At 42.4% G+C, this 20,654-nt stretch overlaps 1 gene segment (V, D, J or C); it reads right to left on the bottom strand.

Annotated features, from left to right (window-relative positions):
* Positions 1–19,038: 19,038 nt before the first annotated feature.
* LOC132023768 (immunoglobulin lambda variable 5-37-like) lies at positions 19,039–19,634 on the bottom strand. The segment is given in 2 exon segments: positions 19,039–19,382; positions 19,526–19,634. Coding segments are annotated over 2 exon segments (390 nt in total).
* Positions 19,635–20,654: the final 1,020 nt, after the last annotated feature.

The raw sequence follows: 20,654 nt of genomic DNA, 5'->3' as shown, positions 1-20,654 counted from the left end.
TCAGGGAGATTCAAATTAAAACTATATTGAGATATCAGCTTACACCAGTTAGAATGGCCAAAATTAGCAAGACAGGAAACAAAATTTGTTGGAGGGGATGTGGAGAAAGGGGACCCCTCTTCCACTGTTGGTGGGAATTCAGGTTGGTGCAGCCTCTTTGGAGAACAGTGTGGAAATTAAAAATAGAACTTCCCTATGACCCTGCAAATGCACTACTGGGTATTTACCCCAAAGATACAGATGTAGTGAAAAGAAGGGCCATCTGTACCCCCCAATATTTATAGCAGCAATGGCCACGGTCGCCAAACTGTGGAAAGAACCAAGATGCCCTGCAACAGACGAATGGATAAGGAAGATGTGGTCCATATACACTATGGAATATTATGCATCCATCAGAAAGGATGAATACCCAACTTTCGTAGCAACATCAATGGGACTAGAAGAGATTATGCTGAGTGAAAGAAGTCAAGCAGAAATATTCAATTATCATATGGTTTCACTTATTTGTGGAGCATAACAAATAGCATGGAGGACATGGGGACTTAGGAGTTGGGAGTTGGGGTAAATTGGAAGGGTAGGTGAATCATGAGAGACTATGGATTCTGAAAAGCAATCTGAAGGGCTTGAAGGGGCGGGGGGGTGGGGCTGGGATACCAGGTGGTGGGTATTACAGAGGGCACGGATTCCATGGGGCACTGGGTGTGGTGAAAATTAAATAAGTACTGTTATGATGAAAATAAATCAATTAATTTAAAAAAAATAAATAAATATTTTTAAAATGAGATTAAAAAAGGCAGTAAACAACCTAAACAGATATTATTTAAGTAATATCGATGATAATAATAATAATAGTAATAATAACATTCTTTGGAAAAGTTTCAGGAGAATAGGAATTAGTTCTTCTTTAAATATTTGGTAGAATTCCCCCGGGGAAGCCATCTGGTCTTGGGCTTTTGTTTATTTGGAAATTTTTAATGAATGTTTCAGTCTCCTTACTGGTTATGGGTCTGTTCAGGCTTTCTATTTCTTCCTGGTTCAGTTGTGGTAGCTTATATGTTTCTAGGAATGCATCCATTTCTTCCAGATTGTCAAATTTGTTGGCGTACAGTTGCTCATAGTATGTTCTTATAATAGTTTGTATTTCTTTGGTGTTAGTTGTGATCTCTCCCCTTTAATTCATGATTTTATTTATCTGGTCCCTTTCTCTTTTCTTTTTGATAAGTCTGGCCAGGGGTTTATCAATTTTATTAATTCTTTCAAAGAACCAGCTTCCAGTTTTGTTGATTTGCTCTATTGTTTTTTTTGGTTTCCATTTCATTGATTTCTGCTCTGATCTTTATGATTTCTCTTCTCCTGCTGGGCTTAGGGTTTCTTTCTTGTTCTTTCTCCAGCTCCCTTAGGTGTAGGCTTAGGTTGTTTACCTGAGACCTTTCTTGTTTCTTGAGAAAAGCTTGTACCGCTATATATTTTCCTCTCAGGACTACCTTTGTTGTGTCCCACAGATTTTGAATCCTTGTATTTTCATTATCATTTGTTTCCATGATTTTTTTCAATTCTTCTTTAATTTCCTGGTTGACCCATTCACTCTTTCGAAGGATGCTGTTTAGTCTCCCTGTATTTGGGTTCTTTCCAAACTTCCTCTTGTGGTTGAGTTCTAGCTTCAGAGCAATGTGGTCTGAAAATATGCAGGGAATGAAACCAATCTTTTGATACCGGTTGTGTCCTAATTTAGGACTGAGGATGTGATTTTTTCTGGAGAATGTTCCATGTGCATTAGAGAAGAATGTGTATTCTGTTGCTTTGGGATGAAATATTCTGAATATATCTGTGATGTCCATCTGGTTCAGTGTGTTGTTTAAGGCCTTTATTTCCTTGCTGATCTTTTGCTTTGATTATCTGTCCATTTCAGTGAGGGGAGTGTTAAAGTCCCCTACTATTATGTATTATTGTTGATGTGTTTCTTTTATTTTGTTATTAATTGGTTTATATTGTTGGCTGCTCCCACGTTGGGGGCATAGATATTTAAAATTGTCAGATCTTCTTGTTGGACAGACCCTTTGAGTATGATATAGTGTCCTTCCTCATCTCTTATTATAGTCTTTGCCTTAAAATCTAATTGATCTGAAATAAGGGTTGCAACTCCTGCTTTCTTCTAATGTCCATTAGCATGGTAAATTCTTTTCTATCCCCTCACTTTATATCTGGATGTGTCTTCGGGCTTAAAATGAGTTTCTTGGAGGCAACATATAGATGGGTTTTGTTTTTTTATCCATTCTGATACCCTGTGTCTTTTGATTGGGGCATTTAACCCATTAATATTCAGGGTAACTATTGAGAGATCTGAATTTAATGCCATTGTATTGCCTGTAAGGTGACTGTTACTGTATATTGTCTCTGTTCTTTACTGATCTACCACTTTTAGGCTCTCTCTTTGCTTAGAGGACCCCTTTCAATATTTCATGTAGAGCTGGTTTGGTGTTTGCAAATTCTTTCACTTTTTGTTTGTCCTGGAAGCTTTTAATCTCTCCTTCTATTTTCAAAGATAGCCTAGCTGGATATAGTATTCTTGGCTGCATGTTTTTCTTGTTTAGTGCTCTGAAAATATCATGCCAGCTCTTTCTGGCCTGCCAGGTCTCTGTGGATAAGTAAGCTGCCAATCTAATATTTTTATTATTGTATGTTACAGACTTCTTTTCTCGGGCTGCTTTCAGAATTTTCTCTTTGTCACTAAGGCTTGTAAATTTTACTATTAGGTGACGGGGTGTGGACCTATTCTCATTGATTTTGAGGGGCATTCTCTGAACCTCCTGAATTTTGATGCTCATTCCCTTTGCCATATTGGGGAAATTCTCCCCAATAATTCTCTCCAGTATACCTTCTGCTCCCCTCTCTCTTTCTTCTTCTTCTGGAATCCCAATTATTCTAATGTTGTTTCGTCTTATGGTGTCACTTATCTCTCGAATTCTCCCCTCGTGGTCCAGTAGCTGTTTGTCCCTCTTTTGCTCAGCAACTTTATTCTCTGTCATTTGGTCTTCTATATCACTAATTCTTTCTTCTGCCTCATTTATCCTAGCAGTGAGAGCCTCCATTTTTGATTGCACCTCATTATAGCCTTTTTTAAAATTTCAACTTGGTTAGATTTTAGTTCTTTTATTTCTCCAGAAATGGCTTTTATATCTCCCGAGAGGGTTTCTCTAATATCTTCCATGCTTTTTTCTAGCCCGGCTAGAACTTGGGAATTGTCATTCTGAACTCTAGTTCTGACATATTACCAATGTCTGTATTGATTAGGTCCCTAGCCTTCGGTACTGCCTCTTGTTCTTTTTTTTTGTGGTGAATTTTTCCGCCTTGTCATTTTGCCTAGATAAGAGTATATGAAATAGCAAGTAAAATATTAAAAGGGTGGCAACAACCCCAGGAAAATATGCTTTAACCAAATTAGAAGAGATCCCAAATCGTGAGGGGGGAGAAAGGGGATAAAAGGAGGTTCAAAAAGAACAAAAGAAAAAAAAAAGAAAAAGAAAGAAAAGAAAAGAATTAAAAAAAGAAAATGAATAAAGAAAAATATAAAAAAGAAAATATATATATATTAGATAAACTAGTTAAAAAACTTTAAAAAAGAAAAGGGTAAAAGTTAAAAAAAGTTTAGCAGAATAAGAGAAAAAAAATGAAAAAGAAAAAATTTAAATTAACTGCAAGACTAAATAAATGACAGGGAGAAAGCCATGAATTCTGTGCTTTGCTTTCTCCTCCTCTGCAATTCTGCTGCTCTCCTTGGTATTGAAACTGCACTCCTTGGTAGGTGAACTTGGTCTTGGCTGGATTTCTTGTTGATCTTCTGGGGGAGGGGCCTGGTGTAATGATTCTCAAGTGTCTTTGCCCCAGGCGGAATTGTACCCTCCTTACCAGGGGCCGGGCTGAGTAATCCGCTTGGGTTTGCTTTCAGAAGCTTTTGTTCCCTGAGCGCTTTCCGTAGAGTTCCAGAGGACTGGAATACAAATGGCGGCCTCCTGGTCTCCGGCCCGGAGGAGCCGAGAGCCTGGGGCCCCACTACCCAGTGCGCCCTCAGAGAACAGCACCCAGTAACTCCCATCTGCCTGACCTCTGGCCACGCTCCAAGGTCACCGAGCCTGCGGCCGTTTCAAGGTAACCCCAAGCTGTGATCTTACTGTCGGCTCTGTCTCTGTAGCCAGCTTTCCCAATCTAATTCCCGCAAGCTCTGCGACACTCAGACACCCCCAATCCATCTGTGATCCTGCGGGACCTGAGGCCATGCTGAACTCGCGTGGGCTTCACCCCAGTTTAGCCTCTGGAGCAATGTCCCTCAGCAGAACAGACTTTTAAAAGTCCTGATTTTGTGCTCCGTTGTCCCGCCACTTGCCGGGAGCCGGCCTGTCCCCCGGGATCTATCTTCCAGTCGCTTTGGATTCACTTCTCCACTGGTCCTACCTTTCAGAAAGTGGTTGTTTTTCTGTGTCCGGAATTGCTTTTCTTCTTCTCTTTGATCTGCCAATGGATTTGCAGGTGTTTGCAATCTTTAGATAAGCTATCTAGCTGATCTCCTGCTAGCTGATGTAGTCTCAGCTTGCTACTTCTCTGCCATCTTGACTCCTCCCCTCAATGCTCTTATTTCTTGATTGATTTTCTGCTTCAATGTTCTGCCCATTTCTGAGAGAGGCATGTTAAGATCTCCTACTATCAATGTATTCATATCAATATGACTCTTTATCTTGATTAACAGTTTTCAGATGTAATTGGCTGCTCCCATATTGGGGGCAAAGATATTTATAATTGTTAGATCATCTTGGTGGATAGTCCCTTTGAGAATGATATAGTGTGTCTTCTGACTCCATATAAATTTTTGGATTATTGGCTCTAGCTCTTTGAAGAATACCATGGAATTTTTATCAGAATGGCCTTAAAATTATAGATTACTCTAGGCAGTATAGACATTTTGACAATGTTTATTCTTTTGATCCAAGAGCATGGAAATGTCTTCCATCTTTTTGTGTCTTCTTCATTTCTTTCAAGAGTGATCTGTAGTTCCTCGAGTACAGATCCTTTACTCTTTGGTTAGGTTTATTCCCAGGTATCTTATGGTTCTTGGTGCTATTGTAAATGGAATTAATTCTCTCATTTCCCTTTCTGAATTTTCATTGATAGTGTATAAGAAAGCCACTGATTTCTGTACATTGACTTTGTATCCTGCCACATTGCTGAATTGTTGTATGAGTTCTATTAGTTTGGGAATGGATTCTTTTGGGTTTTCCATATAAAGAAACATGTCATCTGCGAAGAGAGAGAGTTTGACTTTTTCATTGCCAATTTGAATACCTTTTATTCTCTTTGTTGTCTGATTGCTGTTTCTACGACTTCTAATACTATGTTGAACAAGAGTGGTGAGAGTGGGCATCCTTGCCATGTTCCTGATCTCTACAGGAAGGCTGCGAGCTTTTTTCCATTGAGGATGATATTTGCTGTGGGTCTTTCATAAATAGATTTTATTAAGTTCATTAAAGTTCCCTCTATCCCTATACTTTGAAGCGTTTTAATCAGGAATGGATGCTGGATTTTGTCAAATGCTTTTTCTGCATTGATTGAGAGGAACGTGGAGTTCTTCTCTCTTCTCATATTAATTTGTTGTATCACATTGATTGATTTGTTAATCTTGAACCATCCTTGTAGCCCAGGGATGAATCCCACCTGGTCATGGTTCATAATATTTTTAATGTGCTGTTGGAACCTGTTGGCTAGGATCTTGTTGAGAATCTTAGCATCCATATTCATCAGTGATATTGGTCTGAAATTCGCCTTTTTGGTAGAGTCCCAGAATGGCTAAGGAAATGTTGGAAAACAAAAATAAAACTGGGGGCATAATGCTACCGGATTTCAAGCTTTACTACAAAGTTGTGATCACCAAGACAGCATGGTACTGGCATAGGAACAGACACATAGACCAGTGGAGCAGAATAGAGAGCCCAGATATGGACCCTCAACTCTATGGGCAAATAATCTTCGACAATACAGGAAAAAATACACAGTGGAAAAAAGACAATCTCTTCAATAAATTGTGCTGGGAAAACTGGGCAGCTATATGTAGAAGAATGAAATTCGACCATTCTCTTACTCTGTACACAAAGATAAACTCAAAATGGATAAAAGACCTCAATGTGAGATAGGAATCCATCAGAATCCTAGAGGAGAACATAATCTCTTCGATACCAGCCACAGCAAATTCTTTCAAGATATGTCTCCAAAGGCAAAGGAAACAAAAGCGAAAATGAGCTTTTGGGACGTCATCAAAATCTAAAGCTTCAGCACAGCAAAGGAAACAGTGCACAAAACAACCCATGGAATTGGAGAAGATATTTGCAAATGACAGTATAGACAAATGTTTGATATCAGGAATCTATAAAGAACTGCTGAAACTCAACATACACAAAACAGACAATCATATCCAAAAATGGGCAGAAGATATTAGCAGACACGTCTCTAATGAAGACATACAAATGGCTATCAGACACATGAAAAAATGTTCATCATCACTAGCCATCAGGGAGATTCAAATTAAAACCACATTGAGATATCATCTTACACCAGTTAGAATGGCCAAAATTAGCAAGACAGGAAATGACATGTGTTGGAGAGGATGTGGAGAAAGGGGAACCCTCTTACACTGTTGGTGGGAATGCAAGTTGATACAGCCTCTTTGGAGGACAGTGTGAAGATTCCTCAAGAAATTAAAAATAGAACTTCCCTATGACCTGACATTGCACTCCTGGATATTTATCGCAAAGATACAGATGTAGTGAAAAGAAGAGCCATCTCTACCCCAGTGTTTATAGCAGCAATGGCCACAGTCACCAAACTATGGAAAGAACCAAGATGCCCTTCAATGGACAAATGGATAAGGAAGATGTGGTCCATATACTCTATGGAGTATTATGTCTCTATCAGTAAGAATGAATACCCAACTTTTGCAATAAAATGGACAGGACTGGAAGAGATTATGCTGAGTTAAATAAGTCAAGCAGAAAGAGTCAGTTATCATATGGTTTTACTTATTTGTGGAGCATAACAAATAGCATGGAGGACAAGGGGAGATGGAGAGGAGAAGGAAGTTGAGGGAAATTGGAAGGGGAAGTGAACCATGGGAGGCTAGGGACTCTGAAAAACAATCTGAGGGTTTGAAGTTCCTGGGTGGTGGGAGGTTGGGGTACCAGGTGGTGGGTGTTATAGAGGGCACGATTGCATGGAGCACTGGGTGTGGTGCAAAAATTATGAATACTGTTATGCTGAAAATAAATTAAAAAAAAAATAAAAAGAATGGTGTAGTGTCCTTATGTAACTCTGACCAGTCTTTAGTTTAAAATCTAATTTGTCCTGGGGATAAAAATATATGTTTATAAAAAATTAAAAAGAATAAAAAATAAAAACCATAATAAAAATCTAATTTGTCTGATATGAGAATCGCTACCCCAGACTTCTTTTGAAGCCCATTGGCATGAAAGATGCTTCTTCATCCCTTCACTTTCAGTCTGGGTGTACCTTTAGGTTCGATATGGGTCTCTTGTAGACAACATATGGATGGTTCCTGCCATTTTATTCAATCTACAACCCTGTGTCATTTTATGGGTGCATTTCAGCCATTCATATTGAAAGTGATTATTGATAGATACGTTTTTATTGACATTGTGTTACCTTTGTAGTCTTTCTTTCCGTAGATTGTCTATGTATTTCTGTTCAATGCTATTCTTAGGATTTTTCCTATTTTATAGAACCCCCCTTAATATTTGCTGCAGTGTTGGCTTGGTGGTTGCATAGTCTTTTAAGCCTTGCCAGTCTAGGAAACTCTATCTCTCCATCCATTTTCAATGTCGGTCTTGCTGGATAAAATATTCTTGGCTGCATGTTCTTCTCATTTAATGCCCTGAATATATCTTGCCAGCCCTTTCTGGCTTGCCAGGTCTCTGTGCATAGGTCTGACATTATTCTGATGGGCTTTCATCTGTAAGTAAGGAGCCTCTTTGTCCTAGCGGCTTTCAAGAGATTATACCTACATTATGATTCCTCAATTTGACTATCAGGTGCCTTGATTTTTTTTTTTTTTTTTGGAATGTATAATCTTGGGTGGAGACCGTTCGGCTTCTAGTACACAAACGCTAGTTCCATTCACGAGATTGGGAAAATTTTCATGAACTTTCCCCACTATATCTCCTAGACTTCTTTCTTTCTCTTCCCCTTCATGGATTTGACTAATTCTGACATTGGAATATTTCATGGCATCATTTATTTTCCTGATTCTGTTTTTGTGGCTTCTAAGCTGTTTGTTCCATGCTTCCTCCTGATCCTTTCTCTCTATCTGTTTGTCCTTCAGATCACTAATTCTACCTTCTGTCTCAGTTACCTTAGCTTAGATTAGATCAGAACTCATTGAGAACATTGTGACCCTCATCCTCGGTACCTTTCTGCTCAGCCCTAACATTGTGAACATCCTGTCTAGGCGCTTTCAGTTTGGCCCTAATCAATTCCATTTGGTCATCCATGGCTTTCTCCAACCTAGCTATTGCCTGGATAATTGTTAGCCTGAATTCTCTTTCTGACATATTGTCTATGTCGGTAGCCATTAGCTCTGTTTCAGTAGGCCCATCCTTAGTATTTTTCTTCTGTTGGGCATTCCTCCTCCTAGTCATTTGAGAGATGACTGAACAGATTTAGATGGATGTATTGACCATGGTGCAGTCAAGGTGCACCCTGGAACACTTCTGAGCAATCAGGGTTCCCCACCCAAATGAGAGAAAAAAAGAAAAGAAAAAGAAAAAAAAAAGAGAGAGAGACAGGAAAAAAAAAAAAAAGGAAGATAAAGAGAAGGCTCAGCCCAAATGGGCCCCAAGGTAAGATCTATGAAGTATACAATCAATAACAGACAGACAGAAAGACTGATAAAAGTATATGACAAGAGAAAAAAAATATATATATATATACATATATATATATGCAAATAAAGGAAGAACCTTGTCAAAAAGAACCCCAAGTATAAGATTTATATACTATCAGGACAAACACAAAAACACAAAACACTGGTGGAAGAAAAAGATGGGATAGTGGTTATAAATTCTCAGTGTGGGCGAGGAAGGTTGTTTCGATTCTTCCTGGATGTATCTTGATATCTTTGTTAAAGTACTCAAACTTTCCTAAGTAAAGGGGAATTAAAAATTGGTTTACCTATAGGGGTAGTATTGATTGGGGAAAGGGGATTACATTGAAGTTTAACTCTGTATGAGTATTAGAAAATAAAAATAAAAAGCAATAAACTAGACTAAACTAAACTAAAATTTAAAAAGTATAAAAAGATAGAAATGCAAAAGAAAACACAGGTGTATGTATCAAAAAGTTCAGGTTAGAAGGTTATTATGGAATTTGGTGTACTGGACATCTCACTGTGATGGTAAATAGGTTAAAAATTTATCAATATAAAAAATAATGAACCAGATTAGTGGGAACGATTTAAAAATAAAAGTTGTCTTATGAAGTAGTGGTGGTTGTTCTCTTGTAGTCTTTTTTTTTTTTTTTTTTCCTTTCCTGGTTGGTTTTCTGGGGGAGGAGTCTGCCACGTGAGTTTTCAGTCAATGATGTTCCCTGAGTTAAGTCCTCCTGCCCACCTCATGGGGGTGGGCTCTGAGGAAGCTGGTTTTTTCAGGCTTTTGTTCTCTGGAGGTTTTTATGTTTGTTCACTTTATTCTCTCGTCTTGACCGCTTTTGATGGTTTTTGTAAGTTTAGAGGAAAGCAAACTGCACCCTGACCTTCCTTTCAGAGAGAAGCCTCAGTCTGGCTTCAGAGCCTAAATAAACTCCCCCTTGGTTGCTGGCAGAGCAGGTTCTGAGTCATGGTCCCTGGGGATGCAGGATCTTCTGTTTGTAACCAAAACCAAGGCAGTGGCAGCTGTCTGGGCAGCTCCAGACTGCCAGAGAGGTTCCAAGCAGTGATTGCATGCTGAGATTTTCCCTCTGGCCTGGGCTGGGAGTGCCTGGTCTTTCTGGGTCTAAGAGCACCGGACTTAGGCGCACCTCTCTCAGTGGAGGTTGACTGTCTGGCGCACGCCCATCTCAGGTTCTAGTGGAATGGCACGAGTCCCAGAGACCAGGCTGGGCCTTTGCGCACCTCTCTCAGGAGAGTGTGTGCGGCACACGTGTGCGCGTGTCTCAGACTCTGGTGGAATGATGCGGTTGTAAGAGCATGGGGAATGGGGGCTTTCGGTTTCACACACCTCTCTCAGGGGAGGGGTGGGGCGCATGCATCTCAGGGTCTGTAGCACCTGCAGTCGGGCTCTGGATCCTCTGCCATCTGGCCAGACTCCCAGCCCCTTGCAGGAGCCTCACCCCTGGAGTTCTCAGGTGCGCTGGTGGCTCAGGACCAAGACCTGGTTTCTCTGCCACATTCTCTTTGGCTCGGCACCAAGGGAGGCTGTCCTGGGTCGGGGGACTTAAGCCCCTGTCCCTAGCTGCCCAGATTCCCACAATTTCCCCCCACGATCCTTTACTCTCTTTGAGTGCTTTCAACCAGACTCCAAGTTAATGCTGGTCACCAGATGCAGGGCACTCTCGGATTGGGGTATTACTTTCCATTCTGTTGCCTCTGGTGGCTCCATCCCCCTTCTGTTTATCTTAGGATACCAGTCCCACATTCCCACTCTGCTTTACCTGTCCATTGGTGTCTTCTGCCCCTGTAGAGATCCAGACGTGTATAATTCTGATCTCAGGCTGATTTCATGGGTGATCGGAATTATTTGGTAGGTAATCAACTCACTTTAGGGTACAGGTTGAAAAGGCACCTCCTTCTACTTCTCGCCATCTTGTCTCCCCCATTTTATTTTTTTTTAAGATTTTATTTATTTGAGAAATAGAGAGAGAGAGAGAGAACATTACAGGAGGGGTGAAGAAGGAGAGGGAGAAGTAGAAAACCCCTGAGCAGAGAGTCTGATGCTGAGTTTGATCACAGAGCCGCAGGATGATGACCTAAGCCTAATGCAGATGCTAAACAAACTGTACAATCTAGGCATCTTTTTTAAAATTATTAAATATTTTATTTATTTATTTGACAGACAGGTCACAAAGTAGACAGAGAGGAAGGCAGAGAGAGAGGGAGGAAGCAGGCTCCCCACTGAGTAGGGAGCCCAGTGTGGGGCTTGATACCAGGACCCTGAGATCATGACCTGAGCTGAAGGCAGAGGCTTAATGCACTGAGCAACCCAGCACCCCCCTACATCTAGGAATCTTTTTTTTTTTTAAAGAATTTTAAATTATTTATTTGACAAACAGAGATCACAAGTAGGCAGAGAGGCAGGAGGAGGAAGAGAGAGGAGGAGGAGGAGGAATCAGGATCCCCGCTGAGCAAAAAGCCTGTCGTGGAGCTCGATTCCAGGACCCTGGGATCATGACATGAGCCGAGGCAGAGGCTTTAATCCACTGAGCCACTCAGCCACTCCCATCTAGGCATCTTCAAAGTAATTTATCTTCATTGAGCTCATAAGATAGACAGAATAAAGTATGTGGAGTTTTCTGGTTTCTGAAGCACAAGTGACACCAGAGAAGCAGTGCTGATGTTAGTCACAGACAAGGATGGGGGAAGATGGGTCAGAGCTTAGATGGGGGACAGATGTGGAAGGATAGCTCCTGGTGGCAGTGGGCCTGTGCTCACCTCTGTCGTGGTGAGAATCAGTTTTATCCTCAGTCTGGAATCAGGGGTGATCAAGGAGGTCATGTTGAAAAGCCAGAAACAGGAATATTTGCCTTTAACTCCTGAAGATACATCACTGCTGGACTAGCTCACAGACATGGGGGCTTTGCCTGGGAGACCTTGTTACCCACCATCATGGAAATCTTAAATACTCTGTGTGACAGAGGTGAACTCCTCATTGGACCCTACTGAGAGCTTCAGAGGGAGTGATGTTGCATATTGAAGGGGTTTTTGATACTCCACAATTCTGGCTGACACTCTAGAGGCTTAAAAGCTCCTACAGAGTAGAAAAGGAGAAGAGGGCACACATCACATCCCATGAACTCTGGAAACCCACCTATGGGAGTTCATGTCAGTTGAGTGGTGTCACCTGTGGGAAGTCACTTTTGGCAGTCAGGGGTTTCCTAGGAATGCTGGATTCTCCCCCTCTCTCCCTCCCCAGATCTGAATATAGGTTTGCTGGCCTCATTTAGCAGATGTTCTTCATGTCTAACCCCCATCTCCTTGACATGACAGTGAAAGACACAGATTCCACATCAGTGATCCAGGTCAACTCTGGGCCTTGACCTTTCCCAGGTCTGCATTTGCCATCTTCCTGCCTCATATCAGGAGCACAGTGCATGTCAGCCATCCCCTCAGATGAGGAAGGGAGGGAAGCTCTCTCAGTAACATCAGGAGAAGAAGCCATGTGTATAGGACTGTCCATATGCTGGGATTGGGCACTTTTTTTGAACAAGGAAGCTGGTAGAGTTCTTTATTTCTTCTACTGGTATAAGTTCAGTTTTGCTGTGATTTTGCTTGCTCCTCCTCCTCCTTCTTCTACTTATTCTACATTTTTGCCTAAGTCTAAAGATTCATTGATGGAAAATTGGCAGAGGATTCTAGTGCCTTGAAGAAGCTTCTCGGCAGGATCTTGTGCTTGTTCTCACAGCTACACCCTCCACACCCTCTTGGGTACCATTCAGACCAGGTCAGTGCTTTTGTTCTACTTACCATTATGCCAGTGTCACTGTGAGAAGCACCATTATTTCTAACAACACAGTAATAGTCATCCTTTTCCTCAGACTGCAGACCAGAGATGATCAGAAGCCCTGCATTGGCAGATATATCTTTGGAGCCAGAGAAGCAGCTGGTAACCCTAGGGCCTTGGTGATTTTCTGAGACTGAGTAGAAGCTCAGGAGATATTGTAGAGGTTTGCCTGGCATTTGCTGGTACCAGCCTATGACATATCTCCCAACACTGAACCCACTGCTCAGGGTCCAGGTGAGTCTGGCTCTTATTCCCAGAGATTTCAAGAGGGAGGGTGGCTGGATCATGGCAGACTCGGAAAGGGAACCTGCAAAAACAGACACTCGTGGGTGATGGGGTGTTAACGTTGAGGGTTTCTCAGTCTTAAAGGCTGATAATACCTGGAAAGATCCCAAGACCTCATATAATTTCCCTATGTGAGCAGAGAGAAATGAAAATGAAGAAACGAAGGTCTCAGGCTATGAGGACATAGCCCTTGGTACCCATAGAGAAGTCAGGCTGTCTCAAGCTTGCCTTATCCTCTGTATTGTCCCCATGTAAAAGAGGGTATTTTTTATGCAAAAGGGTACCCATTTCCAGACTCTGACAGTCCTCAGCTGACCACTGATTTAGTAACTTGAGAGGGGACTTGAGGACAGAGGAGATTAAGGGTAGGGCCTGCTCTGAAAGGGACCCAGAAGGGGAGGGTGGAAGGAGCAGCTGTGGGAAGCACCATGTTGGGAATAATTGAAAGAATATGGATACACGTCTGTGATTTGAGAGGCTTATAACTTAGAGGGGAAAATCATGAGAAATAAACACTCTTGTGAGGATGAGAATGTTTACAAATCATAAATCATATAAAAGGTGGAGATGACCCCTCCCCTGGTGACATTTTGGGATCTTGTCCTCTGAGGGTACTTTGAAGTGTGTCTCAGGAGAGGAGTGACCATGTTCTCCACATGGGCCCATACAAGAGAAAATCAAAACAGGTTGTGAAGATGCTCAAACCATGATGGGACACAGCAATTTCACAAAGTTGGGGAAACCATCTGGTGACAGTGTGCACAGGGACCCACAGGGACTTGGGCCACAACTTCAGCAGATGCTACCTTCCCAGCTGCCGTCACACCATGGAACCCAGGGACCGGCTCAGAGTGCCCCTGTTGCCCCAGGCCTGGGTTGCATAACAGAGATTAGGGGACTGGAGACCAGACTAGAACTCTCCCTGCATCCTGTCCTTTGTGTCCTCTGCACACTTCCCATGGAAAATGTGCCACATTTGGGCCTTGCTTAGGCTGGAAACCCATGGTCATACTTAGAATTTCCCAATGTGCCTCCTCACGGAGGACTGTCTCCAGCTGTATCCACAGCTTCTCTACTAACAGGCTGAGATGTGGTGAAGTGTCAGAACTCATCTTTAGTGCGAAGAGAAAATGGACAAAGGCTCCAGTGCATCTGCCTCTAAGACTCTGAGTCATATTCAAGAATATTGGTCTGTTTCTGACTTTATGTGTCTCTTCATCTCTGTCTCCCATTCCCAGCTCCTCCCTGTCTGTTGAGGCTCTGTCTACACATCTGGTGAGGAGGACACAGGCTCATTCTTTCTTGACACATGACCTTCGTCTGCAGCTCCAGATGTGCTATCTAATTTCCAGGTCTTAGTAGTAACAAAACTTTATTTTCCAAATATTCCTATGCTTGTAGCTGAAGGATAACTTACAATCATAATAAGATCCACAAGGATGGGGCCAGCCATCGCATAGATTATGGAGAGGCTGAAAGCTGCTCAAATCATGAACTTCTGTTCCTGAAGGGAGAACTTTGACTCCTGGTATATGCGACCATTAACTTCATTGTTCAATTCAGGCACATCTCAGGAACATCACAATTATTAACATCAGACAGAGTCCATCTGGAGAAAGAGGCTCAAGCACAGTTTCTTTTATCCCTGGACATACAATCTCCCTTCCTTTTCAAAATCCTTCAGTTCATCACCCCTTTGTCCCACCCTTTCATTGAGGAGGCTTCCTACCTTCGTAGAGGAATGAATGGGATGATGTCACACTGTTCACTCCATCACCGATCCCAGGCTTCCTAGATGACCTTGTGTGCATGCACTAAGATATTGCCACTGAGCTGTAGGGTTTACTGAGCTGTGACAACAGAAGCAGTGTGGTGTGTCCACCATAACAGCATCCTGTGGCCACTATAACAGCAACAAAATAGTGACCCCACCATGAATACTGTTGTTGCATATTTACGCTCCCGCTCCTTCCTCCACCTCTTCTCCATCACTGACCTTTTCAGCACCTCTAGATTTGGGCCTCTTGTAAAATGTATTTCAATTATAATTATATTAAATATAGCACTTCAAATATTCTTTATTTCTAAAGAAATATGTATTTAAAATTCATGTATACTACTATGACTTCACAGGTCATTTATTTTACTTATTTCTTGTCTGTTTCTTTTTGTGTGTGTGTCTGTGTGTGTGTTTTTCCTTTTTAATTTTTAATTTAAATTCTAGTTAAAATACAAGGTAAAATTGGTTTCAGATATATAATTTTATGATTTCTCACTAACATGTGACACCCTCTGCTCATTACAGGTGCCCTCCTTAAGAGCCATCACATATTTAGCCCACACCCCACCCACATCTTCCATTACCCCAGAGTTAATTCTCAATACTTAAGAGACTCCTATGGTTTGCTTCCCCCTCTCTATTTTTTTTCCTTCCCATATAATCCCCTGTTTAGTTTCTTAAATTCCACTTATGAGTGAAATCATACAGAATTTGTCTTTCTCTAACTTATTTTGCTTAGCCAGTCACCTGAGCAGAGAGTGAGGAGGGTGATGAAGAGATGGTTCCTGGCCATGGTGGATATAACTTGGCTCTGATTCTGAGCTCACAAGTAAGAGTACTGGGCAAAGTCTTTCTTATCCTCTCCCCTTCTTGAAGAGCAGAGAGGAACCCTTCATGAAAATCATTCCCTCCTCTAGGGCCCTTTGGCATGAATTTGTGGACGGTTAAATGTGGGCAAGGGTTGGGAAATGTCTCTTGGGCCCCAGTGAGCACAGAGCAGAGGGCACAAGGCAAGGTTCCGGGCCTGGGTGTCCAGGTGATCCCTCACTCCACCTCCCAAACCCAAAGGGACAAGCCCATAGAACCCCCTGCTGCCTCAGGACCCAGACTCGCCACTGAATTTGAGGGACATCCTGGAACTGAGTGGAGAGTGGAACACTCCAGACTTCAGCCTGCCTGGCTCAACATCCACGCCCACATAGGGTCATGGGCTTCTCATCGCCTGGGGGCCCCTCTCTGTGCTGCAGGTGCCACAACCAAGTCCTTGTTTCAGAGACATGTCCTCCTCAGCATGAATCACCCGCTGCTCCTCCTGCTACTTAGATAGTTGTGTTTTGGGGACCAGAGTTGAGTGTCCCCTCAGGAAGGATATATCCTACACTCAGTGAGACACGTAGAGGGCATACACATCCCTTTTCAGCCTCTTTGGGGGAGGGCGCTACTGGAGGAGACAGCCAACCTCTGTCTTATATCAGGACACTTCCAACCTAGCTGATGAACCCCCATAACCTTCTGCTCTGCTCTTTTTGGCTCAGGGTTCATTAGTAACAGTGTGCAGGGGATTATTTAAGGAAAGACCAGAATTATAAAGAAGCAAAATGTCGTTCTTCTGTGTCTCCTCTCTGAGAGCACCCATAGGAGATGGTCAACAGCACAGCCCTCCCAGGATGTAGCCAGGAATACTCAGGCATGAGTGTGAATGGGTCTCCTGCCACAGAGACCAGGTGTGAATGGGTCTCCTGCCACTAGGTTCATCCTGGTGGCACTGTACATTTGAGGACATGGACTGAGAGTCTCAAGGACATCACTCAGTCTCATGATCCAGAGATTCCTAAGCCCTTTGTACTCCATCTGAGATATATTTTAATAACTCATTTAATGCCTTATAGAAATGATTCATTTCTAGTCCATCAATGTGCCAGACATGGTTGCATTCATGCTATAAAGATTAACACACTTATTTTCTCCAGTGATGTTATATAATTCATTCTGCTCTGATAAGGGCAGAATGTGTGTGTGTGTGTGTGTGTGTGTGTGTGTGTGTGTTTATATCTATCTAGCATCTGTCACTTTGCATACAACTGTATGTCTTATTCATACAAAAGCTAATGGCTCCTTCTGAACTTCATATAAAATATCTGATCACTGCCTTTCATAGTGAGTCAGATTAAAACTGAACATGTGTCCATGATCTTCACAAATTTGTTTTTGTCCTTTCATCACTAAGTATTTGGAGCTTCCTGATACTTAGCTGGTGTTCAGTAAATACTTTTGAATTAAAGCAAATAAATCAGCAAATGAAAAAATGCAAATATCCACCTTTTTAACTTACACCCAAAATAGGTATCTCAAGCTTCATTAGGACCATCATCTTCAACTCAAATTCTGAACCACAGGCATGGGTATCATCTTAGAAACATCTGTATACCTCATACACAATCACCAAGTAATTTTTTTTTCATGATTTATTTATTTTTTGACACAGAGAGATCCCAAGTAGACAGAGAGGCAGGCAGAAATACCCAGTATCTCTGAATTGCACATTAAAGAGTGACGGAAACAGTAAAATTTATGTTATGTATATTATTATTTTTTTAAAGATTTTATGTATTTATTTGAGAAATAGAGCAAGTAAGACAGAGCATGAGATGGGAGTCAGTCAGAGGGAGAAGCAGACTCCCTGTGGAGCTGGGAGCCCATGCAGGAAGCAATCCCTTGACTCCGGGATCATGACCTGAGGTGAAGGCAGTTGCTTAACCAACTGAGCCACCCAAATATCCCTGTTATGTATATTATAATAATTATACACTATTAGTTGACAAACAGATTATATTTAAGAAGCTGTAGACAAGCAAATATTCTTTACATCCTTACATGTGTCACCTTATTCTAAATCATCCTCATTACTAAAAATGTGCAGGAGGTTTTTTGTTGTTGTTGTTGTTATTATTTTTCCTTTATATTTCACATATAAATAAGAAAAAAAAAACATAATTTGTCTTTCCCTGTAGGCCTTACTTCACTTAGGGTAATTTCTTGCCGGTCAATCCTTGTTGTCACAAATAGCAGGACGGGGGCACCTGGGTGTCTCAGTGGATTAAAGCCTCTGTCTTCAGCTCAGGACATGATCCCAGGGTCCCGGGATGCAGCCCCACATTGGGCTCTCTGCTCAGCAAGGAGCCTGCATCCTCCTCTCTTCTCTGCCTGTCTCTCTGCCTACTTGTGATCTCTGTCTGTCAAATAAATAAAATCTTTAAAACAACAACAACAACAACAAAATAACAAATAGCAGGACATATTCTGGAAAGGCTCAGGGGTGGGCATTCTTGTACACAGGTGGTGGCCATCGTGTTCATGGTGCTGCATTGCCCCCATACAGTGTGGATCACTGACAAGCCCTATTGTGGAAAGAATCAGGAGAAGGACACAGTCAGTGTCTCTGGGCTCAGGAAATCTTCTGCAGGGATTATTGGCCCTGACAGTGTCAGCTGTGTGTCCCTCACATCTGTGGGATCTACTTTACCCACCTTCCCTAGAGCAGGCTCAGCATTTCATAGCAGGGCTGGAGCTCTCCCCTTTACCCACAATCCCTACTGAGAGATAGGTGAACAGAGACTCAAAGTTCCTCCCAGGCCTAACCATGCTCTCCTGACATCACAGTGAAATGACAGAATCCAGCAAATGCTCCAAGTCAGTTGTGCCCCAGAATGCCTCCTGTTCTGAGTCTGCAACTCAACACCAATATTAGGGCCTTGTTTCTGAGACACAGAGCAACTCAGCCTGTCTGGAGCAGAGGAGCATGGAGGGAAGGAGGGTCTGTGCTCTGAGTCCTGTAGGAACAGGGTCCATGCTGTGGAGGCCTGTCCACCTGCTTGGATGATGTGCAGGTTCTGTTCAAGAAAATTAAGGAAAGTTTATGTGTCTTTATAAAGAGAGAAAAAAAAAATGTGAGCTTAGCAGGCTCTGAATTTTTACATTTGGGTTACCAGACAAAGTTTCTCCATTACCACGCATTTTTTATTATCTTTGTTTTGTTTATTTTTTTCCCCCTGAGAGATCACTTAGGTTGCATAGGAACCTCGTAGAAAGGGGATTGTGATCTATTAGCTACTTCCAAGTACAGTCTGTGTGTACTCTAGTAATTTTAATTTGGAAGAGAGTCAGAGTGCAAGGTTCTGAGCAGGCTGAGGTAATTGTCCCACTTCCTCATCTGTGTGTGTCACTGTGACAAGAAGTACTATGCCAAACTGCACAGTAATAGTCAGCCTCATCCACAGGCTGGAGCCCAGAGATGAGCAGAATACCTGCATTGGCCGAGGTGTCCTTGGAGCCAGAGAAGCGACTGGGAATCCCAGGTCCCAGCTGTGTACTTGAGTCTGAGTAGTAGTACAGGAGATACCTGGGAGGGGTCCCTGGCTTCTGCTGGTACCAGTGTATGGTATAGCTGCCAACACTGAAGCCACTGCTCAAGGTGCAGGTGAGTCTGGCTGTTGTTCCCAGAGACGCAGAGACTGAGGGTGGCTGGGTCAGCACAGGCTGGGACAAAGATCCTGCAAATACAGACACTTATGGGTGATGGAATTATAAGTGGGAAAAACAAAACAAACAAACAAACAAACAAAACAAAAGTCCCAAAATCCCAAAAATGGAAAATATCATATGGAGCCCCCTGTGTCCCTAAGTCTTTCTCTACCTGTGCAGTAAGACAGGAGCATGAGGAGGACAGGAATCCAGGCCATGGTGACACAGACCCTGGTCCCCACTATGGGCTGGTCTGCCCCAGGCCTCCTTTTCTGCTCTACCCTGTGCCATAGGCAGGGCTGTCCATGCAAATGGGGTCCATCCAGTGTCAGCCCAGCCCCTCACTGAGCCCTGGTGGTGGAGCTCAGTTCACACCACACATTCAGGAGGATGGTGTTTGGTTTCACCCCCTGGGAAGAACCTGCTGAGACCACATACAGCTCCCTCTCAGGGGACTCTGCCAGACCAGAGAAGACACAGCTGCTGAGTCCCCATCAAGGAGAGCAGTGCCCAGTCCCCAGGTTATTACCCTTGAGCAAATGTACCTCAGTAAACAGCCATATAGGGATCACAGAGCAGTCCCACAACTCCCCCTGCTGGTCACAGGTTGCAGCAGTCCCAGTATCCCAAAACCCTGATTGCCCAGCTGATTTCTGAAGATCCTCAATTCCCTGTGTATACACACGTCTACTGTACAATTCTTAGTACGTTTATCTTGCTCTTTGAAAGTACATCATTCCACGATGGCATAAGACAAAGAGCAATTAACATTAATTTATACACACAAACTTGCATGTATCCAGACTCAAAAATACTTTCCTAGGCTTGTTTTATACCTAAGGACACATTTTGCTGTCAGATGTGAAAAAATAAATGGGGATAAAGCAAATATGATAACGTACACTGTTCAAAGTGCTGGCTTCCTGATACTGAGCTGCTGGGTGTAGTTCCCATGGAAGGAGCTCGTGACTCACCTACTGCTTTCTGAGTGGTGCACAGCTTTGTAGAGACTCCCTAAAAAATAAATGCTGAATTTTAGTTTGGATTTTCTTTCTTTTTTTAGTTTAAAACTGAAAATCATCTTCAGATTTGCTTTATCAGTAAAAGCAGGTATTTATGTAAGTGTTTCATAAAAGCTAAGTGTTGTAAAGAGAACTTTCAAAGGTGGGGGACAGCTGTACTATGATTCTAATGCTTATGCTGACTTCCTGTAAGTTCTCCCTCCTGGAGGAGTCTTGGTCCATGGGATGTGTAAATATGCGCATATATAATTAGAGGACTAACTAACTAACTAGAAAATG

The sequence above is a fragment of the Mustela nigripes genome, chromosome 8, assembly GCF_022355385.1.
Source record: "Mustela nigripes isolate SB6536 chromosome 8, MUSNIG.SB6536, whole genome shotgun sequence".
In the NCBI taxonomy this organism is placed as follows: Eukaryota; Metazoa; Chordata; class Mammalia; order Carnivora; family Mustelidae; genus Mustela; species Mustela nigripes.
Note: the sequence above shows the minus strand (reverse complement) of the source record. Positions and strands in the feature narration are given on the sequence as shown.